Source organism: Eptatretus burgeri, chromosome 14, assembly GCF_056783735.1.
Source record: "Eptatretus burgeri isolate ZD-2024b chromosome 14, Ebu_testis_v1, whole genome shotgun sequence".
Classification (NCBI taxonomy): Eukaryota; Metazoa; Chordata; class Myxini; order Myxiniformes; family Myxinidae; genus Eptatretus; species Eptatretus burgeri.
Genome location: NC_140974.1, coordinates 40,270,732 through 40,298,658, shown reverse-complemented (window position 1 = coordinate 40,298,658; position 27,927 = coordinate 40,270,732). Strand labels below are relative to the sequence as shown.

Below are 27,927 nucleotides of genomic sequence, written 5' to 3'. Positions count from 1 at the left end.
CAGATCAAATAAATGCCGGGACAAAAGCGTGAACTATGCTTTGTGTGGCTTGGCAAAAGATCGTAAGATGCTGCTGATTGGCTATGCGAGGCTTGGTGCGCTGTGATTGGCTTCTCGCATGTGGCGCCAATACACCGTTACTCTAACGATTTGTCTGCTGTCTCAGCCTTCCATGTTCTCAGTATTTCAAAGTTTGACCGACAAACAATGCAACAAAAAGTGGGGCTGGGGCACATGCTTGCAAGTTAATAGGTTGTTTTGATTAACAATTGGCTATTGTCATATAGGCGTCTGTATAAGGAACATTCTGTGAAATGGTCGTCATTGAAAATTGGTCACATGGGAATCTCCCCATCCTCCTCTAGGTTCTCATCCCTTTACTGGTCCCCCATCCTTAAGGGCATGCAAGGACAACAAAGCACTGTGGCATCGGCAGAAAATAAATTTCACATTTCACCGTGTAGGGTTAGATCTGCAGTGTTTGTCTTACAATGCAAAATTATTCCTTCCAGGAACTAAATCTTTGAGGGACCATCGATTTGTAATGATGGCCAAAAATGTGTATTTAACCCCTTAAACCCAGCTTTCCATTCTCTACCCACTCCTTTGTACACCTCCGTACTTTCCTTTTCACCCCGTTCCCCTTTTTGCTTCAACCTGCCCCCCCCCACCCCCGTACCTATTGGTTAAATAAAACCTGTGACTTCCCTTCTACCTGCCTTGGCATGCTTTACCGTTCCCTGCACGTCACCATACCCAACGTTCGTCACCTTTACTTCCTGCACGAGTTGTTTGGGCTTGATGCATGTGTTCAAAATATTTTCTCCTTTCCTGTGAAGGTTTCACTATTTATCTCAATTCTTTGTACGTTTTCTTGTTTTATCTTCCCAACAGCTAACTGGCCCCCACATCCAACACCATGGAAGAAGAAAAAAAAAAGAAGAAAGAAAAAAGTCGACCAACGTGCACTCCGAGGCTCCTGTTGTCAAGACCGGATGCTTTGTTTTCTTTTCCTTTTATTCAGTCGGCGTTATATTGTAATTATTTTGCTGCCAGAAAGATAAAGAACGTATTTAAATGATTGCTCTGCCATAACCTCAGACACACGAGACATTCGGGACCACAGCGGTTGCCTCTTCGGCAGTTTTATCCATGTGTGTGTGTGTCAAACTAGGACCTGTACAGAGCATTCCTCCAGGAAGCGCCACGACGTAGCAGTAAGGAACTATGGCTGGTGAGTTCCACGTGTGGCATCTCGCACGTTCAGCCGCCTTGTACAGCTCGCCCGATTCACGGCTCTTCTGTTTACATTTGTAAAATGATCTTGGACACGTTGGGTGCTTCTGTCCAAATCGCAAAGCTATGCACGTTTATAAACCCTTTTATCCCCCTCCCCAACCCTTCCAGTTTTTTGTTTTTTTTTATAAATATTGGGATCATTTATCCACTTTGCGTTCCGTCATCGTTTTGCCGTCCCAATCTCACCATCACCAGCTCGATCGGTCCTATTCAGCGGCGGTGAAATGACAGACATTCGATGAATTGTTTTCAAAACCTCGAAGTTTGCGAGATGTAACTTTTAACACAGAAAAAAAAGTTGTTTTTTTTTATTATTTCTTCTTTTCTTTGCACAATTGACCAGCATTGGTTTATGTTTTCTCTTTCTAAGATGCAAGCAATGGTTTGGGTGACCTGCAGTATGTACAAGGAATGAAACATTTCCTTCTCTTTATTTGTTAAAACAATTCCTTGCACAAAGGAAGTTCTTTGGAACACTTTTTTTTTCTGTGCCTCCGGAGAGCAAAGCTGCTGATGCTCTTCTTTATCGACACCTTTTCCTTTACCTTAGCACTATCCCGAGCGGAATACAAGACCTTTAAAAAAAAAAAAATTTGGGTTGTTAAACTGCAATGCTGCATTCTTGTTTTGGAATATATGGAATATGGTTTCAACTTTTGTTTTAAGGTTTTGTCCAAAATCATAATTGAGGGTTTTTTATTTTATTATTATTATTATTTTTTTAATCGTGGCCAAAAAAAGAAAGAACAACCTGTTTTGCATTGTGGTGTTGCTGCCTGCAGTAGATCAACATCTTATGTATTAGATAAAGTTTTATTTGGACAAATTTCAATGTGAAGAACACGATGACCCTGGAAAGAAAAAATATATATCTCTGTTCTTCCCTCGCCCTTAACCGGTCCCCACCCGCTCTCATCCCTCGCCCTTAACCGGTCCCCACCCGCTCTCTTCCCTCGCCCTCAACTGATCCCCACCCGCTCTCTTCTCTCGCCCTTAACCGGTCCACACCCGCTCTCTGCTCTCTCTGTGCTGACCTGTCTGAGCCATCATCAGATGGCTGTGCAGAGTTATTGCAAAAACCATTGTCTGCTCAGAGCACTCGTGTAGCAAAACCCCCAGAACCCGAGTGGAGTCACATCTGGCCACTCACATCGTACAACGGCCTCGACAGGAAACCAGTCCACTCGTAGCCTTTTGTAAACTGTAGAGGTGTGCGTCGATTAACCGTGGCCTTATAGCTTAAAAAAAAAAAACCCCCGAATATAATTTTTCATTTTGGGATGCAAATGAAGGTAAACTTTTACTATTCACTGGAAATGTTTGAATGTTTGTTTTTGCTAGTTTTTATTTAAGTACAGCTTTGTGTGAAGATTATCACCGACGCAGTTCACCTGTTATGCTCGTTTTGTTTTATTTTCTACGTTAACTTGCAGCTGTCTGGCAACTTTTTAACTTTGCTCTCCAAACTTAACTGTGTACACTATAAAAAGGCACTTTTCCACAATGGCCTGCCTGCTATTTACTTTTACTGATGATACCTCAATGGGTTCAAAGGCAACTGAAACATCTGTCCTCTATTTATTTTTGCCAATCTTCTTGTCACTACACTTTTCCCAGCCACTGTAAAACATTGGCCCTGGCACAAAAACCTTCAAATCGTCTGGTAGATGTTCCATTGTTTGAGGAGCCTCTCCAGTCAATCGATAGGGCCATTTTGATTATATCCCCAATTTTCCATAATGGCACTGTTGCAGCCCATCATAGTCCTCAGGTGACCGACAGTCAGATTAGCCGTGGTTCACTGGCTCCTTTTGGCATGGCAGGGACTTTGTTCAAATTTCATTAGCAAATGAAAGTAAAGTATGAGGAAGTGTCTCTTTAATCTAGATTTGAAAGTCTTCTTCGCTCTGGATGTTTTCCTGATAATTTTTGGGGAGCCTGTCTGTAAAATTTCCAGTTGTTGTTCACCTCAAAGGGAAATCCCATTATTTGCCATAATCAAGTACCCAGTGATGGGATAAAATAATGCAGAAAAATAGTCCAAGGAAATGAAGAGAACCTGGAAGGTGAGTGCAGACAATCAAAGCAAATGCAGTAAAAGGAGAACTTGAGGTTTTGGATGTGAAACTAACAACCAGAGTGTATCTGGGATATGATGGTGTAAAAGACTGCGATGTACAAGTTGATCAGCTTCTCAAGGATGGGGGTGGCCAGACGGAGGCCCCCTGGTATACGTACAGAAAGTGGACACAGTGACACGCTGCTCTGGCATATACTCCCTGACCTGACCTTACCAAAATAGCTCTCAGAACACAATTCTGTCTTCAGTGACCCCCAAAAAAGGTAGACAGCCCACGTAAGAGGTTTATAACCAACAAGATGATGGCATTTTTCTTTGTTACCAATTTATTGCAACAGCATGTTATTTATTAATGTGCCCTTGCAGTTTCCCCAAGGTGAGTTGCCTGAAATATTTGGCAGTCCCCTTTGACTGACCCTTAACTGGTCATGCAATTCCAGAACATGTATTTTAACTCACTGTCTCTTACAAATATGAATACTTCAATCTTTAACCCTTAATCCATAAAATGCTTTTATCAAAAGCCTCTTGCCCTGAAGCAAATGATAATTTATACCACAAGTAACACTGATCCTCAACAGCTTTGGAACAGCCATTCCATGTTCTTTTTCATCTTCCTCTGTGCATGGGCCACATTCATTCTCTCCAAACATTCAATCTGCAACAAGAAAAATTTGGGATGTAACACTCGATGCAGGTTTTCACATTTAATAAATTAGTTGGGTTGTGTGTGTTGTCTCCTTTTGAAATGCTGAGTGGAGAGCAAGAAAGCAACGTGTACCATTTTTTAAAGTCTGGTGTGAAGGCTATATTCAACTTCTGTTACCAATACCTCACTAAATCTCATGGTGATGTGTCACTGATGTTTAAATTACATATTTTTGACCAAATAACTTGCTGTAAACAAGTTTATCCTGTCCCTCATTAAAGAGTGACCTGCAAGATGCGAATGAGGTGGCAATGTGGAAGGAGGAATGCAAGAGGCAATTCCACATTAGAAATGGAATGGAGGTATGAAGCAAGACCAGATTTGAGGGTCATTGCACTTCTGGAATGGCTGTGAGATGATGCCACACTTTACACTTCCTACTACACAAGTAATGGTTGGAGCATCCATTCTGAATTAGAGGTCAGTGGTTCAAACCCAACCTGAGTCACACCAAAGACTAAAAATGGCATGTGCTGCTTCCTTGCTTGGCATTGAGCATTCGAGTTTAGACAAAAAATGCTGGGAAGGCAGTGTCAAATCATCCAGTGTAGCCGCAGAATAAAAATAGTCCAAGGAAATGAATCACCACGAGAACTGCTTGCCAAACTGCTTCGGCAGCACTAACACTGACACCAAAATGGATACACTTCCTTATTGGTTTTCCTTTTACCACATCCATGCATTTTGCCTCCTTCCGATCCAACTACATTAACCCACCACGTCCTTTCTACCTTTTTTTTGTATATACTGTCAAGGCTCGTACGAGAGCAAACACGCAGAAATGCACAAGGGGAGCAGGAGATGAGAGAGGTGGGAGGGGGAGGATAAAAGTGGAACAGAGACAGGAGATCTGTGGAAGGGAGAGGGACTGGGCAGGGTATATAGGGAAAACAAGATGGACACTACAGGGACTTTCAGGAAGGAAAGCAGGGAATCTGAAGGAGGTGGACTAGTGGGGGTAGAAAAGATCATGGTTTTGGATGGCATTTCTCTTCTCCACCTCCCTCAAACTTCTCCAACCCTATCCTTTATCTGCCATTTTTAACTTCCATGAACTTTGATCTCTAAAAACCTGAAATGCACCAGACAATGAAGGTACAGCTTTGGGGTTAATTTGAAGGTTGAGAAAGTAATGATCCTTTATAATGCAACAACTTCCTTCCAGTAAACTTAAACATAGTGATCAGGGTTAGAGGGCTGGACCACTCAAATAGACATTGTCCACATTACTACCTGTTCCACCAAATCAGACTGTGCATAAAAATTGATCGAACCTAAGAGCAGAGATCAAAAACTATTCTCAAAGGATAATGGTGCTTTTTACACATTGGAAGAATTGTAACCAAAGAGCAATTGTCTCTGACGAAACAATACACAAGAACATCCTTTATAAGTATATTTAAACCCCCCACCACCATCAAAAGGTTAGACCAGCAATCTCATTACGGTTAATGTTGGTTAAAATACTATAACCCTCTACCTTTATCAAGCACTTACACTTCCCAAATCCACTGTGCAGAGTAGTTTAACGACGAAGCAAATCGATTAACAAACAACTTAGTTACTCGATTATCGAGGAGCACGTACATCGACCATGAGGCCACTGACACGTCGAAATGTGCACGACGATTCTGAATGCAGGAAATGTCAATAACTGATACCATATTAAAGTCAAACCTGGTTTGAGTGAGGTGAGCACAGCTTTTCGGGACAGTAAGACTCATGGAAGAAAAGAATGGATGTACATTATGCTTCATTTGTCAGGCCTCAACCACAAGGCGTTGACTTTTTTTAATGCAGAGTGACATTCGTTCAGCGGAGGTGCACGACACTAAATTAAATGAAATGATATCGGAACAGTTGATGACCTCGCTATTTGTCATTCCCACTTTTACTGCTCACCAACATACAAACTCATCATCTCCCCCTTCACAGACCTCCTTCTTGTGTCTAAACCAACCCCTCAGATTGTGCATGCTCCTCACTTCAGCCATGAAGGAAATTTCATCAGTGATAGGGATGTCCAACCCAGAGACGCTGTTAAAAAGGTCGCACTCATTCACGTTGTCATGTATCCCAGCCTTCTGGAAAAACTGCAAAAGCAAGTCAATTAAAAACAAAGACTACCAAGTTTGTTTTGAAAAGAGGAAGCTCATGAACTACCTATCATCCTGATATGTAAACAAACCTGTGTCACATTGCGACAATCTCTGTAGAGGAATTCCAGTGCATGGGGGTGCGTGGTGTCCACGGACTGGCTCACATCTATCATCCATACCTGCACACACCCAGTGGTTCAAATTAAATGTCCACACCTCCACACATCATCCAAAAGTGTAATCACCTGAGCCATCACCCTCACCTGCCCAACGAACCACAGCAGGTTGTACGCACTGAGGTCTGCGTGTACCAGGTGGCATTCCTGGTACAATGTACGCATCATCTGCAGGAAGAGGAAAAACATGTCAAATGTCAAAAGCAGACGAATGGACGAGCTGGACCAAACCAAATTGACAAGTTTCGCTCACCTGCCGAACCTGTCCATAAGCTTCTTGCATTTCTTGTGGGTTCAGCTTCACCTCGACAAGTTTGGGTGCGGGGACGCATCCCTCACCAATGAAAGAAATCACCAGCACATGCTTCTTCAACAGTAGGACTTCAGGACAGCGGAGTCCAACATGACGCATCCTGCAAGCAGCAGGAAAATGATGGCTGACGTGGAAGTCAGCAGTGCACCGAGGGAATCTATCCAACAGTCAACAGGTTTGCCTTCCAATCAAATGCATGTCACAGGGCAGTCATCTTAGAATAAATTCAATCTCCTGAAAGTCATCGCTTAGAATGCTCCTCATCCATCTCACCAGAAAAGCATCCGGTAAGTTACAAAAACCAGCGTCAGCATTTCTGAAAATGCCAATGAAGGCTTTGCACAATGGATGCTCCCTGTCCCCTTGATTGATCATGAACCAGGCTCTATACTCTATAGAGAGTTGGTTCTGCCGAAGCAGTTTCTATGGCTGGAGTTGCAATCCTGGTTAGGTTTGGAAGTTGTTCATGGTGCCGGAAATAGCTCGCCCACTATTCGTGAAGGACACCGTGGAATCATTTTAAAATGTCCACCAACTAATGCCAGCAGATGGGATACTCAGTTTAACATCCATTCGAGGGACAATGAATTCGGGAATGAGGGAATTAACATCCATTCGAATACATCAATGAATCACCCTGTCGCTCAAGCACCGGGACGACAGTTTAGAGCTGTATCAGGGTTCAAACCCAGTCTCGACAGCTTTCAGGGGAGTGTGCATAACTCAAGACCATCCCGCTAGCCCTTTGCATCAACCGCTTCTAAAAAAAAAACTGAGCGAGAGATAGAGACCATTTTTCTCAGAGATGGCTGAACGGATCTTTGTCAAACTTTCAGAGGTTCATTAGTGAGTGCCAGGGAGTGTTTTCGTCCGTAAAAAAAAAATTCGAAAATTTGGAAGGGGGGTGGAGGAGACATTGCTGTGTCGTGCCGAAGCCTTTTTTGATTGAGAGTTATATTCAAGCACGCATACGTATGAATAAATACAAAACAACTTCCAGACATTTAAATACAAATAAACCTTCAGGAAGTGGTCCAAGTAAGCAGTACATCTTGCTGAATGGCACATATTTCGAGATTGGGATCAAACTTAACCCAGAAACATCAACAGGACAATCAAGAGCATCCATTCAACGAATACCATCTAATTCCACTTATAAGGTAAAACTTTTACAATGTCTCTGAGCCAATAATCTACATTGTGTTTACAAAGTCCTGTTAACCCCTCTGCAGAACCTGATACATGAATATAATGAACACAAGAGGTAGAAAATGTAAACTATGAAGACAAAACTTTGTCATAAAAACCAATGTATTAACACACAAATATATATATATATATATATATATATATATATATATATATATATATACATATAATATATTGTTGTGGTTACCAAATTCGCAAACCACCATTCAGGTCCCTTAGGTGAGATATCTCGGTAAGTATATGTGTAGTTAGGCCCAAACCCGTTGTCTAGTGGGAATACATGTCATTTATGCGTGCTGCGACTCTTCAGGATAGCCGTTTTTCTTTTACTATCTTTATTTTGGACCAACCGCCATTGTTACCACCACCAGTCACAACATCAACCACCAACCACAACGCCGCTTCACCACAACCGCCACGACCTTCACGTCACACCTCGCAACCGTCGCATCGCCACCGTTCTTGCGCCGCTTGTGGGTACCGGTGTTGGACTCGTGCAGGGCGCGCGCCGAACAGCGTGTACAAAACCACGGATTTTCTGCTTCAAAAACGGATCAAAAACGACACACGCCCACTTTTGTTCCGTCCAATCGGTGAGCGAGGGGCGATTTGGCCCCGCCCCCAGGGCGTTGGAGGGCGATCGATATATGCAAATTTATGGATCAAAAAGCATTCACGCCCACTTTTTCTCGGGCCAATGGGGAGCGAGGTGAAAGGTCGAAGGGAGGGGGTCAAAGATGAGAGAGCGAAGCCACGGGGCTGATATAAGCGACCGCGTTCGTCAGTCAAAAGAACAGAGAGTTAAGACTTCGCGGGCGGTGGAGTTGGGAAGAAGGAGCAAAAAGGAGCTGGTCGTCGTCGTGTGCGTTGGAGTCGGAGCGGAGGGGACGGAGCTGTGGAGAGGCGGCGAGGGCAGACGAGGGGGTGCTCGCGTCGTGCAGGGAGCTGCACCCCAGGGAGGCCGACAGCGCGACCTGGCCGAGGTGGAGACGCTCGTCGCGGGACTCGAGGCAGAGTAGGAATCCTCTATACCCCGAGCATCAGCAACCCCCTCCTGTTTCCCCCCGCGCTGAGATAGTGCGACCAAGGGGGCCCCTTTCCCACCCCCTACCAGACACTGCCCGCGAGGCCCGCGGAGTTGAGGCACCATCGCCGCTCCGCGTCTCATCACCAGACGGGTAGGCCCGACCCGGTCTCGGCCTCAGGCCCGCTTCATCCTTGAAGGGTATTCTTTTCCTTGGTTTTGGGTATGTGTTGTCGGCGCCGTCTGTGAAGTAAAATTGTATAAGTGTTGCCGTGTGCTCGCGTAATCGGTATTAGATCTGCATTGTCGCATTTGCTTTTTGTGTAAATTGCATTGTGTTTTTCTTTTCTATGTGCTTTTGGTGGAATTGAATATGTGTGCTTTCCGTTCAGCGCGAATAAATGTGCTTTGTGTTGAACTGTTTCCCGCTTCGCTTCGTCTTTTCCTCTATTGAATCCTCATCTTGCTTCACGTAAAGGGTTGGTAGTGGGCTGAATACGCCCGATAATTAATCGAACCGTCGAGGCCGACGATAACACCGCTCGGTTATCCCGATAGTACGGAACGGGTCGCTTAAATGGCCCGTGTCCGAAGTCGACCTGCGGCGAGGTGCGATCGCCCGGTCTACCCTCCGTGTGGGTACTTAGGTAGGTCGAATTTGGCGAGCAACCCTATCCCACGCGGGGGCGGATTGGCTCGATCGCGGTGAGACCGAAAGGTCCACCCGTGACTGGTTCCCGGCGTTAGTCCGAGAGGGTCACGACTGGATTGTCCGTCCGGTGGGCGACGTGTCGCGATTCGAGTTACGTGGCCGTCAGCACGCCGGCGGGCGCGAATACCGTAACAATATATAATATAATATAATATAATATATATATAATATATATATAATATATATATATATATAAATAATATATATATATATATATAATATATATACACACACACACTAATAAGTGTGTGTGTGTGTGTGTGTGTGTGTGTGTGTGTGTGTGTGTCCTCCATAACTCAAACCATGAACCCAAGCAGCCTGAAACATTGCATGCATACTAAGAAAACTCCAAGGAAATGCAAGAGTGAAAATTGGATGAATCAAAACACTCCTTTTGAAGATAAATAATGGCCTTATTTAATTTTATCCTTTATCAGTCAGTGTTTGAAAATCTGGCATATGCCAGATTCGCACCAGTCTAAGGTCATGCAAGCGTCAATTGCCCACGTAGTGCTGGCTTAATAGAAAGTTGGCACAAATCTAAAATTGTATGAAGTTGAGAATAGGGATCACACCTGTGAAGATTCCGACACTCTTTCTCGGCCCACAAGTGGATTATTTTGCGTGGGTTCAGCTTGCTAAAGCGGTCTTTGAAGCGATAGTCATCCCGGATGTAATGGCTCCTGTTTTGGAATTCATTCAGGCTCGTTTTGAAGACCTTCACAGCGTAGGAGCGAGGATCTCTCGTACCGTCCAAACTTGCAAAGAAAAAACATCTTTCAGTGCCAGTCTGGATTTTACTTGCATCAAATTCTCAGGAAGTAATGACAAACATTCAAACCACATTGAAGTCCTTTGCAAGAAGAGCGTCCCATCACAACTACAGAGCTACGGCATAACTAAGAATCAAGCAAGCAAGAAGCATGCATGGGAGTTCCAAGTGCAAACCTTCCGCCGGAAGCATGGAGGACCACAGACTCCTTCCCAGTGCTGATGCAACCACCGATGCTATCAAGGACCCCATTGTTCACCATCCGATAGATAATCAGTCGAGTCTTCATGTCGAGCACGTGATCCTGGGGAGATCAGAAGAGAGAGAAAATGCAGCTTGGCCTGTGCCATATAAATTGTCAGAATATTGCACCAGGCACAGACATTGCAACAAAACATCAGGATGTGGTCAAAATAGATGACCTGGACCTTCTCCAGTACTCACTGATGTGGCAATCTCTTTCTTGTCATGCACTCGAGCAGACTTACGCTGTTCAGCTGCAAAATGTGCTTTGAGGAAGTTGAACACTGGGTTGGGGAGTTTGAGATCCATACCGACCCTGTCACCAGAGCAGAACTCTGGTGGGAACTGGGTTTCAACAGGCAATAACATTACTTCAAATTTGCAGGTATCTGAAGTTCGAGTCACGATGAATAGCTTTTCCACCGATACACATTCCCCACGTTCAAGTACTTACATGGTCTGTACGTGCCATGTTTTTCCTCCCCCACAGCACTGCATCATGCTTCGTTATAAAGTTGGTTTCCTTCTTCTTCAACTTTGTGAGTTGCATAATTTGAGACTTTTCTGACAATACAAAGTGGGAGGGATGATTTGACAAGGTAAAGAGGGGGGCAAGTTACAGCAGCAGGGATAACACCTCACAGTACAGTCATTTAGACAGGGACAGCACCAGCTTTGTCTGCATTTAGGTTGTGTATACTATCGGCCAGCGGTAGACCTGAGAAAAAGGCCTTATTTTAGGAGTTTAATCAACTGGTTGCACAGAAAGCTACAGCAGTTCTCATTTGAACAAGGACAAATGTGTCCAAGAGCCATGTCCTAAAGGTTTTGTCTTCACCAGAAGAATAACAAGAACAAGAAGAGGAAGAAAAAGAAAAGAAAAAAAACACCAACAACTTCCGATATTTCGTCACGTGCCTTGATTGGGCCAATAGCGAGACCCGTCATGGACGACAGTCGTTCATGATGAGAAAATAGTGTATTAACGAAATTACAACACATTAAATGGAATAATCTTTAAATAGTAAAGTGAACTTTTCGAAACTTTAAAACAAATGTCCGAATATATTTCAAAGTTCATGATAGACGCTCTCAAAAGGCACCCTCAATGCGAGGACGTGTACAAGTGTTTAGTATTTAAGGAGATCCAGATCCTTTATATAAAAAGCCGAGTTGTAAAGGTTTTGTCTTCAAAAGAAGAAGAACAACAAGAAGAAGAACGCGGAGCTCTCTTAGAGCCACGTCTCGCATAAAAAAAGAACATCTCAGGAGCATATTTAGCCCTGTTGTACTTAATATTTCTTGTGCAGTCTATGAAATATTTACATTTGAATAATACCCCCATCCAAATTATTCCACCATTTCTGAAAACCACATAATTTGACCTAACTTCAACGAAAAGCACCCCATTCATACATATTTGGTATCAAAATGTTCAGAAGGGAGAGGAGAATATTGCGATGTGACAGCTGCATCAACATACATGCAGCTTGGTGCTTTTGACGTCAACTCCCGAGTAAATTTTCTCCAATTTCAAGACCGCCGCCTCCGAAAATAGCAACAGCAAATTCTCACAACAAACATAGACATTGCGAACATTACCATGTTCAGCATTAATCTTTTAAAAGGACTAACTAACAGCTCCCCAGTGAGAGAGAGGCCATGGCCTTCCTTTTTCATAACCATTTGATGAAGACGAGAACTGTGAAGGAAAGTGTTACTTTGACTGCAGACGCGGTGATGGTCTTTTAGAGGAAAGAAAGGTAGCACTTTTGGTGTTCATGCTCAATTCTTATTGCTTAAATAGGAGCAACAGTAAATCAGAACCTGAGGATAAGAAAGAACGCGATGTAGATTCAAATTGATAGAACCATCTGCATATACCATATATAGGGCCTATATTACAGGCATATATGAGCAAAGTCAATTTTTTAACATCGTTTAGTCACAACTATTTTACCATACATTAAAAAAAAACACCAAAATACCACAACATGCAGAAATAACTGCACAAATCAGTATGGAATAGCTCATCCCTGAGCTTTCTTTAAACAATCCAGTCTTTTGGTCAAACTTTCGGAAAGCTTCTTGCAGAAATGTCAATATTGTCCCATTTATGTTTGACAGCTTCCCAAAGTTGATCAGAATTTGCAAATTTCCCTCCAATAAGTTTGTGCTGACTAAAGGCCCAAAGATTATGGGGTTCAAATCATGACTGACCAGACCAGACCATAAGTTTCAGGGACTTTTTCTCCAACTACTTTTTGGTAGCTTTTGCTGTATGGGCAGGGTCACATTATCTTGTTGAAAAATGACTCGTTTGCTTTTCTCTCCAGGAAATAACTTTTGGTGGCTTGGAAGTAATCCTTTCTCTAATATTTTCTGGTATTCCTTGGTAGTAATTGACAGTTCACACCTGATCAGCTCACCAACACCAGCAGACGAAAATGCACTCCAGACCAGGATTCCACCTCTCCTCCATGCTTCAGTCATTGAAATGCACTCAGGCTTGAATTTCTCACAAGATCTGCAAAGGCAAATTTCTGCAGAATCACTGCAAAGCTCAAATCTTGATTCGTCACTCCACAAAACTCTCTGAAGCCAGTCTGAATCACAGTTCCAATATTCGGCCAAAAAAGTGCAATCTGTCCTGAATGTTTTCCTTCAATAATAGAGGCTTCTTAGCACATCTTCTAAGTCTGGTGTTGACTTAGTGGTTCGGGTGGGCTGGTTTGGGATCCTAGGATCCTGAGTTTGAGCCCTGTGAGCTGCTGAATTAACACCAGGTGGGGTCAATTCAGCCTGTCATCCTTCCGAGGTCGGCGAAATGAGTACCAGTGTGCTGGTAGAGGAGTACAGCATCAGCGGCACAGCCACGCTCCAATAAATGATAGTCACCCAGCAGCCAAAAAGCTGCAATACAACAAAACAGAACAAAACATCACAGCATCAATCTTCTTGCGATGGTCCTTGTGGAAACAGTCTTGTTTTCAGCAGTTCTGAAGTCCTCTGACAGTTTCAGCTGGCTTTTCTTTCTTTCCTGGAGAACTAAGAATTTCAATCATCCGTCATCTTTACTTGTAGTGGCTCGAGGCTTGCCAGATCCCTTCTTCCTTGCAGTGGAACCAGTTGTCTAGAATTGTCGTCCTAGTCTCTTTATGGTCGGCAAAGAAATAGTGATTTTTCTCCTTCGGGAGCTTATGGATTTCAGAATATGTCTTGCCTGCTTGACGAAGACAAGCGATTCGATTTTTAATATCCCAATCAGCATGGAACATTTTTCTTTGAAGGAATTTCCAGATTGAAACAAAAAAAACATGACCTAAACTGACTGCACAAGTCATAAATGGGAGCAATTTAAGCACTACATCTACACTAAAGTCAAAAAACATGGCAGCACCCTAAAAATGCATTGTGGATCTTCAAATGTATACAGTACTCTGAACAGAAAAAAAAAAAATTTGAATTTTAGACAGAACTCAAAAGTCTTATCTTCCTTTATTCTTTTTTTTGTGTGTAAAATTTAGATCTATTTTGTCTTACCTGAGATAATGGCCTTTAAAGATGAAAATACAGAAATTTTGTAATTTTCGTTTTTTTTTTGAGAAGAAAACTTACAACACTTTTTCATTAAAATTGCTGTAAACCATGCAGATGGCTTTTATCTCCTGCAACATAGTAATCAATTTGAACTGGAATATGTACTGCATATCTACAGCTTCAAATATGAAGAAAAAAAGAAAAGAAAAGCTTGGCTCATTTTTTTTGCCCTGGAGTGTAAGAGTGAAACTTCAACACTCAGGAGTGAACTCCAAATATTATTTGATCGAGTTGATCTTTTTTTAACCGAATTATTTTCTCATTATATGGAAGGTTTTGGGGAAGTGCTGCATTTAAGAATTGGAACGTCAAAACCTTGGACCACCTGCAAGAACGCGCGCACGCACACACCTAAGCTGTCTAGCTTGGGTTTGAATCTTAACCCAGCTGTAAATTGTCAACCTGGTGTTTCATCAATGGGAGTACCATCCCTTGCATGGACATTTAGCTGCGTGTCCCATTAGTACACCAGCCAAAAATGGGAAAGTCCTCTAGAAAACGATTTCTAGTGCATTTTTGTAAATAGCAGGCATCCATGCTAGATCAATCAGTCATAGGGTGGGGAAGAAAATGTATGTGGATGCCTCCCTCGATTTTGACCTTAAAGGTCATTTTCAAGGTAAAATAGGTCAAATTTTGTGGGTTTTTTTACATTGTGCATTAATTGACATCAACTTTGCCTCCTCTATCCATATAAACTATTTATATTTTCAAAAACATGCATTTAGCCTGTTTACTTAACAAGTGAACTTTAAGTTTTACACATGTGTATGGCATTCTGAAACACAAAAATGTGATTTTCTCGAAATGTGTTTATTTTGCATGTAAAAGTAATTTGCACACCGAATCTTTTTGGTCAAAACTATCACACACATTCAGTATACTAATTTGTCACTGTAAAATCCTAAACAAACTTTTTTTGCAATGGCCACTCGCTTTATCTTTAATTAAATACTGTATAGCCCCCTCTTGTGGCAGTCAGATTTGTTCAAGTACACAAGCCAACATCTGATTTTATGGGGAATTGTTTGTTTATAACAGGCATCCATGCCAGATCAATTATAGTCATCGTGTGGGGAAGAATTTAATGTTGGTGGATGCAACCACTGATTTTGACCTAAAAGGTCATTTTATCCTGGACTTTTCCCCGTTGAAAGCTCATTTAATGTTTATATTTGCAAAAAGATAGTTATACTATTGCTGAAGTACACAGTCTCTGCAACATGCAACATTGTGTATTATATGCCTTAATGTACGGCCCTACATGTATGATGCGAAACAGCAAACTTTTTTGATCTGAAAAAGGGCTATACGGTTTCGCCATTTATCCATCATTACCATGTGTTTAAAATATTAATTAAATTAATGTGATGTTGCCGAGTATGACCAGCTGGGTGACACAACGGAAAGGGAACATACAGTATTGGGTGTGTCGCATAAGCCTTCATGTACATGCATGTGTATCGGCATGAGGCTCTTGGTATGAATCTACTGGCCAGTTGGATTACAGCAGTCAATCGCATCACATCCGCAGGCAAAAATGCACCTGAAGTTCTTTCTGAAGCAAGTACATCGAGCTGTTCTGCATTTTGATTTGCATCCACAGGCTACCAGCTCCAGGCAGGCTTTTGGGATTGGGGGTAGCCTTGTCCACACGGCTTTAAGGCAAGCGGACTCCTTCCTCCAAGCTGAGGTGTCTGTAGGCGATGAGACATCTATGTGTTCCTGATCTGCTTGCAACCAAATCTTTGCATGATAATTGGCGCGTGTAGCGTGAAGTTCCAGTGCATCCCTTGTCGGTGGTAACATCTCGAGTCCCTTCTTAGCCTTTCCAAAGAGTTGGAGCCTGGCAGGGTTGACGGTTCCTTGGTCAGGTGTCCCATACAGGTGACACACAAACTGTTCAATAGCTGCAAGGTCTCAATCACAACTGATCCCCTTGACAAGAAGTGGTTGGCTTTCAAATGCTTTCCAGCATGACTTCTTTGCATGGCCACTGAAATAAGATGTTGTGTCACAACCTGTTAGCGCATGGAAGCTGAGTCGGTTTTCCCTCACAGGTTGTGCAAGTCTCTCAGATACGGCATGTAGTGGGTAACATTTCCGATTCTTTGCTGTTCCAGACACCATCCACACTTCGGATATTCTTGTTGATACAAAGTGTATCAGAAGTAGCATGACATCTGTGTCTCTGCAGATTACAAGCACTCTTTGGTATCCTTCATTAACTGCCTCACACGAATGGATTATCAGCCTGGTATCAGCCTCTTCATGGTTTCCGTGAAGCCTGGGGTCATCTCTCCTTGTTGGCCTTGCATCAGTAACATCTGTAAATCCACCTCTGGTTACCAGCTCAAATTGCCCGGGCAGATCTTTACCTTTCTTTATGATTTCCTCAGCTAAGAAATTGGCAAGATCAGCTTTGTTCTCATCCAAGGCAATGAACTGGACCCAAACCTGCGGGAGTGGGACATTGGGCCCATCGATGAGCTTGCGGATTGGTATCTTTTTTCCCAGTTGCTTTGAGCAAGTCACTGCCTTGATGGAGCTTTCCCCGATGTAGCAATCAAATACTACATCAACTCTTGTTGTGTGCTGTCCAAAGTGACGCGTTACAGTTTTAACAAACATCAGCATATTCACCAAATGTCTGACATCCAACAGGCTTTCCTAGAGCTTGGATGAGGGTATGACCATCTATAATCACACGTCTTCTTGTCAGCTTCTGGAACTTCAGGAGGTACTTGTCGTCCTGCTATCAATATGTTAATCAGCTCCGACTTTGAAGCAGAGTTCATCTTCCCTCCAACCTTGGCCAGAGACAGTGGGATTGGAAAGAGTTCATGCTTGAGAATGGTCGCCATTTCCAGTGGTCGCCCGGCGGTGACAGCATTGAGCAATCGCTGCAGTAGCTTTCTGTCAGCTTTGATTGTTTTCTGTACATCCTGTTTAGTAGATACATTTGCCTTGTACAAATCAGCGAAGGTTTTTGAGTAGTGCTTCCTGAGTGTGTCATGAAACCCGACAGTTCCCTCAATCAGCCATAAGAACGTTTCTTTGTACATAGTACTGCATCAACGGTACGGGGAAATACATGTGTAATTTGACCCAAATGTGGTATGATGGTCCGTTTTACGTCATTCCAAACACAATTTTAGTATGTCCTCTGAATAGTTGTTTACCGGTTAACAATATGGTTTAACTCAAATCTGAATGTGGAATTGCCAGGCTCAAACTTAGACCAAATAAAGACTCCCCGTACACAGTGTATACCAGCCATCAAATAAGACATGTAAATGCCCCGGTCCCGTTTCCTTAATGGGCCCAGATAATTGTTGCATATTGTTACGGCTGTGGAAATTCGCAGAACACCATAAAGGTCCGTAGTTCAGTTAGATCGATAAGTCTGCGTTCAGTTAGATTTCCCCACCGTTGTTTAATGGGGTTTATTCGTGTCACAGGGCTGTGATACTTTGAGGTAGTGTTTTTCTTTTTCTATCGTTATTTTGGACCAACCACATCTCAACCACCATTACAACAACCACCTTAACTACAACGCCAACCATGCCACCATCACAACAACCACGATCGCCTCAACCATCAACCACAACCACAAATGTCACTCTCAACATCCGCTTCACAGCAACCTCCACCACAACCCCTCCACCACAACCACACGCACCTCTCAACAAACCACGCCATCCTCACCACTTTACCCCCAACCACCAACATCGCCTCACCACCTTCTCCACCCCATCAATCACCTAACCACCTTCGCAACCACAACGCCAACCACCAGCCACACCACAACTACAAGCAACCACACCACAATCCCACGCACCAACGAATAGCATCTGCGAAAGCCAGCGCAATGCGAAGGAAACCAGAGGAGTTCCGATGGTGCGCGGATTTTCCCGCCTGTTTTCCCGCGCTTTGGTGTGGGGGAAGTGCGATGCGGGTCAAAGGTCAGAGGTCATGTAAAGGAGGGGCCTGATTTTGGGGGAATGAATCTCCCTGGACCTGTGCCAAGAATGATTATCTCGTCCCCCGGGTGGCACACGGGGAGGGGGACGAGAGGGCACGCCCCTTTTCTAGAAGCATCCCGCAGGAGCTGGAAGGGGCGGAGCCGAAAACGGGGAGGAGTCAGGCGTTGGAACCTGGGGAATAAAAGGGCGCACGAGACGCCAGGTTCGTTGGTTCATTGTTGGTCGTCGAGTCGTATTGTCTCTTCGGGGGAGCTTCGTCTCTTCGTGGCATTGGGGATTGCTGCTGCTCCGTGGTGTTCGAGATCCGGGTGCCTTCCCTCTGGGTGCCAAGTCATGAGGGTTCTGTGCGGTGGTCCAGGGTCGAGGCGCGCACGAGAAGAGAGTGCCGGAGAGAGCTCGCCGACCATCGCACCACGAGGGTGCAGGAAACCAGCGACGGTCTCGTGGGACCCATTCGGTCGGCCAAGTCCGACGCCATAAAGGGCCACGGGCCCAGTCTGACCCCCCCCCCCCCCGTCTGTGGGGGTGGTCTTTTCTCTTCTTTTGTGTGAATGATGTGGCGCCATGTCCAGTAAACCTGTTAAGTGCCTGTGAAATAATAAGAATATTCGGTCGTAGTGCTTTCCCTTGCTTTTGTTTGCCTTGCTCGTGTCTTTGTCCCCGTCCCGTGTATGCTTTTCTGTATACGTGCATGATTGTTCCATTGCATCATTGTATACGTGTTTCATTATAATAAATGTGCTTTGTATGAATGTACCCCGTTCGTCGCGTCCTCCTTTCACCCTATTGGAAATGCCATCTTGCATCGCGGAATAAATAGCTGGGTTTTAAACACCCGTTAAATAGAATTGGATCCAGCGAGGTCGGGCGATAATGCCCGCTCGGTTATCACTGGAGAACGGAACGGACCGCTTAAGCGGTTCATGTCCCAAGCCAACCTGCGTCGAGGTACGGTCTCCCGGTCAGCTATCCGCGCGGGTACTTAGGTCTATTGAGATTCGGCGATTGACCCTATCCTGCGCGGGCAGAAAATTGGCTAAGCCGTGGTGGGGTTGAAGATCCACCCGTGACAGGGTTCCGGCGTTGCTCCAGAAGGTCACGACTGAATTGTCCGTCCGGTGGGCGAGCTGCTACTATTCGTGGAAAGCGGCAGTTCGCACGCCGGCGGGTGCGAATTCGTAACAATATATATCTCTCTAACCAACACATGTCTATTTTTTATCAAAGTTACTCACTTTTGATGTGTAGTTTGCGTCAATTATGTACACTGCCTGATAAAGCATGGTCACAACACCAAACCGCCATGTTGGAATTTCTTTGAACAAATCTGCCACAAGAGGGGGCTATAAAGTGTTTAAGAACAAATAAAACAAGTGGCCATTGCAAACAAAATAATTGTTTGGCATTTTACAGTGACAAAGTAGTTTGTTGAACGTGTATGATAGTTTAAACCAAAAGATTCGGTGTGCAAATTACTTTAACATGCACAATAAACACATTTCGAGAAAATCACATTTTGGTGTTTCACGATGCCATTCACATAAGGGTAAAAAATAAAATTCACGTGTTAATTAAACACCCTAAATACATGTTTTTGATATTAAAAATAGTTTATATGGATAGAGCGAACAAAATTGATGTCAATTAATGCACAATGTAAAAAACACAAAATTTGACCTTATTTGAGATTTTGACCTTGAAAATGACCTTTAAGGTCAAAATCGAGGGTGGCATCCACCCACATTTTCTTCCCCGCCCTATGACTGATTGATCTAGCATGGATGCCTGCTATTAACAAAAAATGCACCCCAAAGTTTAAAAAATACATGTTGGCTGGTGTACTACATCTGCCGACATTAGTTGGTGGACATTAAAGACCTCGTCGTGTCATTCACAAAAAAAGTAGGTAAGTTATCGTCGGCACCTTCAACAAATTACAACTTCCTGCCCTAACTACTTAATCGAGTGTCAAGCCTGACCAGCTGGTTCATGAAAGCCTTGGGTCAAAAACTTCCCCCCATGCCAACCTCACGAATGTAGGAATAATTGTGGCCATTAAAGAAAGAAGCCCTTCGTGAAGAGTAGGTGAGTCATCGCCAGAACTGTGAACACATTGAAATTCCTGCTCTAACAAAGGGGGCACAGCATTGGTGGCGCAGTTGCATCACCCGCAAATTGTTTCCCATAGTCATGTGCTGCATACGAAAGAAGATGCAAGTCCAAAGTACCTGCTGTGTATGGTTCGCCAAACATTTCCATCTCTTCATCACTGTCATCCTTTTCATCATGACTGTCACCACCATTGCATCCATGTCCAGGGCGGAAGTTTTTCAAAGAAACTGTCACTATGGTTTAGGTAGTAATGGTACATCATTAGTAAAGAGACCCTTTAATCACTCAAAAGCAATGTTCAGGACACCACCCCCCACCCTCCCCCAACACAAACCTTTTTTGTTTCCGTTATACTTTTGCTCCTTCGTGCGAACTTGAGCATCAAATTCTCTATCGAAATCCATCTGCATCAATGTGGCAAGCATAAGGTCATTCGCAGTCTGTTCATCCACAGCAACTTCCTCATGGCTGAATGAACAAGTAAAACCCAAATGTGTCATTCACCAGTCATTGTCCAAAGATTCAAAATATAGGTATAAAATGAGAGTCGGGGATAAGAAACAGTCACTTCTCGATACAAATGAGTCTTCCGACTACATCTCAAGACCAAAACAAGCTCACCATTCATAAAGTCAGGAGAATCAAAACTCCATCAATTCAATTTTATGAACAACAACAACAACAACAAAGGTCAGAATCTAAAATGGCCAACAAAGCCGCTATTCGTCGGTGTCCCGAACAAGATTTAAATTAAACATTTTCCAAACAAAAGTTCCAACTATTTACTATGCATTTCATATTCCTCTTGTTACTGCACTTGACAACGATTAATACACACCCAGGTTGAACTTGCTCAGGACATGCATGACAAGATGTCACTTTCTTTAAAACAGCACGCTGTGGAAGCTTAGTCCAACACGACATACTAATAAAATAAAAAACTGAGTCTCCAGGCCTTTCACTTTCACATCGCAAACAGGTCAGTCATCACTGTTTTCTACCACCTCCCTTCTGGCTCTTGCCCCCCCTCCTTGCCCTGCCCCCCCCCCCATCCTTGCACATTTCCACAAGGCACATGCTGTCTACAATCAACTCCCTTTTGGTGAAACTTACAATTTACTCACTGCTCACCTCCACTCATTCTCATTAGTTCCTCCTTTCCCCCCACTCGTGGAACCAAATTTCACAATCTCACCCTCAAGGGGCTCCAAGACAGCTGTTCACTACCATCTCAGGTCACCCCCCCCACCCACCCCCAATCCAAAACTATTATCTTTTGTACCCCCATTAACCCTCCCCAAACCCACCACTTTCCGACAGATTTTCCAGTTTTTCCTGACACTTCTGTTATTGAGAGTTTGTGGCTGTATCCATCTTGTTCACCCCATGTCCTCCTCTCCCATATTATTCCCCAAATCTTCCTCTATTTTGTCCTTCAACCCTGGTGTTAGAGTGCCCCCTCCCCTTCTTTCCACTGTTCTTTTTGTTATGCTACATTCTGATCAATTTTGTGTTCGAGCTCCTCCATAAGTCGCAACACTATATACAAAAATATTATATATACAATATATATGTGTATATATCCATGATTATTGCAGGAAATCTCACGGTTGAGATGCTGATATAACATGTTGCACTTCCTCAAATTGTTCCTGGTGCTGCTTTGACAGCTCCTCACACATGACATCGACAAGCGAGCATGGGATGATTGACGTCGTAGCCCACGGGCACTGCAAGGAAAGAAATTGCAATTGGCTTAATGAAGAACCTTTCATTGGCGGGTAGTTTGGAGAGCAGTGAGGAAATTACTACCCTCAATGCTTTAAGATAAATTGGTGAGTTCAACTAGAGTATTACTTTGAAGAAGAAAGGTCATCCATATTGTAAAACAACAAAATATATCAATAAACATTCTCATTACAGGTCAATCTGATCCTTCACTGAAGTGGGGGATTTTTTTTTTTTTTATTATTAACCACCAACGTCACTTATCTGTCCACCCAGGTTACCGCTTCAGTCCAAGGCCTTGTATGATTAAAACCTTCCTCACAGCATCTCAGATTCCTCCGCAGCTCTCGGTGACTATTTTCTCTTCCATTTAGAGAGGCACCTCCCCAGTCCTAGACATGGAGTTGTTGTCCACCAACCCCTCTGGCTACGAATACCTACTCCGTGTTCACCTGGCATTTGTGTGTGGTGTACATCCAATGATAGACACCACACATTCCTCAATTTACACGGACATGGACAAACTCCTAAACAGTCCGTTCCAACTCTGTTCCCAATCTGTGGAGACTTCAACTCATCATGCCAGTTAGCTGGGTGTCAACTCTGAAACAGACAGTCATGGCACTGGAGCTCAGGCCTTCTGCAACTCAGTATGTCTGACTCCATGTGGGAACATTCAAACCCAGATCAATGCAAATGGTATATCATCCCTCCTGAACCTGGGAATGACCAACCCAACCTTTCCAATTTCTCTAACTGCAGCCCATTGTATTGGCATCTCTCTTGGTATTGCTAGAGAGCAACCTCAATGTCACAGAATCTGGCAGTTCACACAGGCACACTGGTAGAGACTACAATCTGCCCTCTCTCTCTCTCAAAAGGATTAGGCTTCCATCTCCACAGTACCCGATACCGATTCCACCCTGGAATACTAACGTAAAAGCCTACTTTCCCTCACACACTGGTTTATACCATCCCATCTTCGGCTGTCCTATCCATCTTCTCGGTCCAGGGATAACAAAACCTGTGCGGAGGCAGTTGACTTTAATATGGAAGGCAAACCCAACTGCAGGCAACTCAAGGTCACTCCCTAAGGCTCTCGCAACAAGTATGTATACATTCTTAGATCAGCCAGGAAACATCTTGCTTCTGTCATTGTTGAACTCCACCCAGCCTCCTTCCTCAGTTTTGATGCCCCCCTCAGGTCCATCCTTGGTGTCTTCCCCCTCACCTCAAGACAAGGGAGAAGATCTTATCTCAATGTTTGCCTCCAAGTCATGTGTATACAACCCATCACTCTATTTCTCCAAGGCCTCAAATCTGTGCCTTTTGTACCTGAGAAGGTAGAGAAAGTTCTACCCATCGTCAACTCTTCATCAGTGACAGGCCCAGATAGCAACAATGCTTATGTTGTCAATTATTTCTCCATACATCTCCAATTTGCAAAAAAAAAAAGATGCAAAAACAGATCCTCTCAACGACAGGCCAGCAAGCTTGCTTCCGCTTGAAGGCAAAGTCATGGAATACATCATCGCTGTTGACATCATGTTGCACGATCAGAAAGATTGCACCTGCACCACTCGCTGCTCGTCTGGAATTAATGGAACACATCTCTCATTTGTGGCAAATATGAGTGTAACCTTGTCGCCCCAGAAGGATTTATCACACCCACTGACAGATCTCTTTTCTTGGTCATCCAACAAAGGTTCAGCATATTGTGCTTCTCGGCCTAAAAATCAGCCATGCCCTTTTCTGAGCCAACCACATTGCAGAACCAGCATGCAAAGCTATACAGTCTTGGCATCCTCCATCATTCCGTGAAAATTCACAACTCGTCATACCCTACACAGCCTTTGTCTGTAGCTCAATGAGGTACTGTGTGTTCCCCTACTGGCTGGCATGCTCCACCATCACATCAACCTAGATAATGTGGAATCTACAGTCAACATAATTACCATTTCCCACAATTAAATAGAAACACAAGGCCTCTTGCTTTCATCACAGACACGTTGATGGCCTCAAAAACGTTTCATTTTATTTAACCGCCTCCCATCCGGTCTCCCTCACTCAGCTTCTCCAAAAGACCAAGACATATTCTTCCAGGAACCCCATTTCTCATTAGACTCCCAACATACAGGCTTATCATCCCATTTTATGTTCCCCTCTGCTTTAGTTTGTGGAACTCCCTACTAGAAGTGGTTTAAATGTACGCTTCCTTCCAGGGCTGCAAGCAGGCAGTGGACTACAATCATGTCCATCTCTCTCTACCTTCTTACTTGTAGTTTATAATTTCCCACCTTTCTTTTGCTAGTGTCCAATAGGGTGCATCAAACGCCCCCTTTTTGCGAAAGTTTGAAAAACATAACGGCGATAGGACAGATGTGTTCGAAAACATGAAAGAAAAACATCACATTTTTTTTCAGAATTTTCGGTCATCATCTTGGGGGTCCACATCGGGGTCAAAGTTCAGGCACGCAGCTCCTGCGCATTTTTCAGAATAAGTGTTATTTTCACTGTATAGTGATCAAAACTTGTCTGGTGGTGAAATAATTCTGACATATCGATGAACTGCTCCTTTGGTGATGTTCCGGTGATATAAAGCCAATCAAATTTTCCTTTAATATGGAAGATGTTAGTTTTTTTTGATACAAAAAAAATTGATCACAAAAATAAAGTTTGATGCACCCTAATGTCCAACTGTGGCCCTATTGCCAGTATATTTTTACCCTCTGGCACCTCATTATGAGCTGGAATTATATCCGGAATAGGATATGAAAAAAAGGATTCATCTTTAAAGAGTCTCAACATATTTTGTTTACACAATTAGAAAACTCATTTCAATGACTTGACGTGTTGCTCAACTGCGAACGGTGTCCAAATAGTCACTGCAAAGGAATTTCCAAATACATTCCAAATGGTTTTCTTAACCACAGAAATGGAAACTTTTCCAGCAACAAGTCATGATTCGAGTAACCATTTCACAGATTCATGTTATTTTTGTTTTTCTTTGTTGCCCTTTATTGAGCATTTTGACATGTTGTGTGAAACGGTGCTCTGGGAAAAGACCAAGAGCAAGAAACATTCAGAAGAAAAAAGATGCGCCTTCCCCACATTTCAGCAGTCTCCAATGAAATGGTGTTTCGAAATGCAATTTCACCGACCTTAGGAGTTTCAGTGTGGTCCTTCGGTTCATTCTCAATCGCCACCAGAGACGCCATACTGGGTTGGGGGTGGGGGGGGGGGAAGAGATGATATTTAAGTGGGAAGGAAAACATTTATTAACTAAAAGGGCACTCGGTAGAGCGCACACCTCCACCCCACAATACCTGATCCACGAGAACATATCGGGCTATATATCTTTTTTGGCCCTATCTCTCAATGATGAAGAATCACTTAAAAAATTAAATGTCTCATATCCAAATCCAGTTTCGGATCTTCACCAAAATCGAATCAATTCGTCCTTGTCACACACCCAACCTATCTACCAAGTTTCATCCAAATTCATCCACAACTTTTTGAGATTTCGTGCTATATATAGTTTTTGAGCCCAATCTCTCAATGGTGAAGAATCACTTTTAAAATTCTAGTAGTCGGATCTGGATTCGGATTTGGATCTTTACCAAAATCTAATCATTTCGTCCTTGTCACACACTGAAACTGTCCTCAAAATTTCATCCGGATCTGTCCAAAAACTTTTTGAGATATCCTGCACACAGACAGAGACAAAGAGGGGTGAAAACATAACTTCCTTCACCTTTGGTGGCAGAGGTAAAAATACAAACAAACTACAGTATGCTATACAAGAAACAGAACAACCTTCAACAAACCTTTTAGATTTCAAGATCTGTCCAGGAATGATGAGGAGTGTGTGGCGTACTTCACGGTGGAATACAAGGACGTGGATAAATCAACAAACTACCATGCATGTGGAACTTCAACCTGGCATGAGGAAAATGCTAACATGGGAACACGAAATTGGACAACACAACTTAATTGTGGGTTTTGGATCTATAGATTCCCTTGACGGCTGCAAAAATTTTTCAAAGAAAAGGTCATGACATGAGTCTTCATTCCATGGACCGACCATGTAACCCGTTTTTGGATACAAAGTCGAGGCTCATGTAAGAATTTTATTGTAGATTTAAAAATATACACCATTGATAAACATCATGGGCTGGCAGGAAGGCTTCGGCCCAAGATGAACGGACATTTGCTTCAAGCAGTAAAACCTCGATTTGAATCCAGATCAGTGTGACCACTCCTTGGCTTTTTTCACAAGATCTTGGCTATTCGTTGTTCACCTTGACGTCTTGGTTTTCTATAGGTTTTCTTGGCGTATAGGTTTTCTACTGTCATCGCTTTTCTGAAACCTTGTGAATTCTTGGCTTTTTTCATTGGCTCACCTTGGCATTTATAAAAATGATGAGTGGTCACACTGATCCAGACCCAGCTATAAACTGTCATCCCAGTGTTTCACAGGCAGGGTGATTCATTGATGTGGTGCCGTCCCTCAGGATGGACGTTAAACGAGTGTCCCATGTGTCGGCATTAGTTGGTGGACGTTAAAGATATCACAGTGTCGTTTCACAAAGAGTAGGTGAGCTATCGCCGGCACCCTGAACAAATAACAAAATTCCTGCCCCAACGACTGCTGGGAAAGCAATGGCAAACCACCCAGCATGACCCTTGCCAAGAAATTGCTTCTGCAGCACCGACGCTCTGTAACAGAGTATGGTGTGTCAGAATCAGAATAATCGTCCACCTTGTTTTTGTGTGTGTGTGTGTGTGTGTGTGTGTGTGTGTGTGTGTGTGTGTGTGTGTGTGTGTGTGTGTGTGTGTGTGTGTGTGTGTGTGTGAGACCCTCCAGTACAAAACCAGTCGGAAGTCGCAAAAATTCAATATTGAGTTATTGGGTTTATTTGAAAGCCCATAAAATAATCTTCATTAAAAAAAACAAATATATATATATATGTGGGCAGAATATCTCAAAAAGTTGTGGACGGAAATGGATGAAATTTCATGGACAGGTTTGGTGTGTGACAAGGACGAATCGATTCGATTTTGGTGAAGATCCGGATCCGAGAATTATTTAATTTTCAAAAAAAAAAAAAAGTGCTTTTTCATCATTGAGAAATCAGAGCCAAAAACGACAACACACGTCGTCTTCGCGAGACAACTTCGAACAGTTAACGTCCAGAAAACTAGTAACACGAGCACGCAGGTCACCAAGTTCAAGGTCCATCCGAGGGGGAGGTACTTCGTGATGCAACACCTAGTACTTGCCAGGCACCCATTTATAGTGGGCTCGGGAATCGAACCCACACGAGGGGTCTTCAACCTCAGTGAACACCTTGCGCACCTTCCCTGCTCAGTAATCGTACACGTCGTCCCGTGCACTCGGATATCTAAACTGCGATTCCTTTTGTTCAAAGTCGGCCATGTTTTTTATAAATATATTAGACGATCAAAAAAAAAAACATTGCACGACTCGCTCTGACAGGGTTGAGGGAAGACTCATCGATACGATAAACATCTTGAGAAGCTTCTCGAACTTGAAGCGACTCCAAACATGACATTAATAATTAATAATAAAACAACACGTTTAACTCACCTCGTTCAGTCCACCGATTCAAAGGTCGCGGAATGTTAAATAAAATTTCGTTTTTGCATTTATTTACATATCTCAAAACGTAGGATGAATTATTTACATGTTTTACAAAAAAAAAAAGGATGGAGTTTATGTGTACAATATGTACAAAAATATATAAAACTCCACAACCTCGTCCTAATAAAGGAGATCGAACGGAAGCGCCTGGATAAAAAAAAAAAAAATGGCGCCACCGAGATCGATGACGCAATCTACAA

The 27,927-nt window shown here is 43.2% G+C and overlaps 2 protein-coding genes and 1 pseudogene across 9 annotated transcripts in view; 1 reads left to right on the top strand and 2 right to left on the bottom strand.

Moving 5' to 3' along the window:
• Positions 1 to 2,803, top strand: part of ROCK2 (Rho associated coiled-coil containing protein kinase 2) — a 73,122-nt gene extending 70,319 nt beyond the window's left edge. For all 4 annotated transcript variants that reach the window (XM_085854451.1, XM_085854453.1, XM_085854452.1 and 1 more), the window contains one exon: positions 895 to 2,803. In XM_085854451.1, coding sequence (XP_085710577.1) covers positions 895 to 1,041 — 147 coding nt within the window. In that variant the 3' untranslated portion in view covers positions 1,042 to 2,803. The remainder of the gene's footprint in view (positions 1 to 894) is intronic.
• An 884-nt stretch (positions 2,804 to 3,687) lies between these two features.
• RIOK3 (RIO kinase 3) lies at positions 3,688 to 27,927 on the bottom strand. 5 transcript variants are annotated; one of them, XM_085854458.1, is made up of 15 exons: positions 27,674 to 27,912; positions 25,890 to 26,001; positions 25,224 to 25,281; positions 21,943 to 22,064; positions 20,669 to 20,802; positions 20,451 to 20,567; positions 11,091 to 11,200; positions 10,838 to 10,981; positions 10,570 to 10,697; positions 10,197 to 10,379; positions 6,617 to 6,776; positions 6,451 to 6,531; positions 6,277 to 6,366; positions 6,074 to 6,181; positions 3,688 to 4,037 (listed from the first exon to the last, which is right to left on the bottom strand). In XM_085854458.1, exons 3-15 carry the CDS (start codon positions 25,278 to 25,280, stop codon positions 3,954 to 3,956), a joined length of 1,518 nt encoding a protein of 505 aa, XP_085710584.1. In that variant the 5' UTR covers position 25,281; positions 25,890 to 26,001; positions 27,674 to 27,912; the 3' UTR covers positions 3,688 to 3,953. The 5 variants fall into 5 exon arrangements, with proteins under 5 accessions (XP_085710584.1, XP_085710583.1, XP_085710582.1 ...); XM_085854457.1 differs by lacking the exon at positions 25,890 to 26,001 and having other exon boundaries at positions 27,674 to 27,927; XM_085854456.1 differs by lacking the exons at positions 25,890 to 26,001; positions 27,674 to 27,912 and adding an exon at positions 27,346 to 27,517.
• On the bottom strand, positions 13,170 to 20,444 carry LOC147013018 (uncharacterized; annotated as a pseudogene).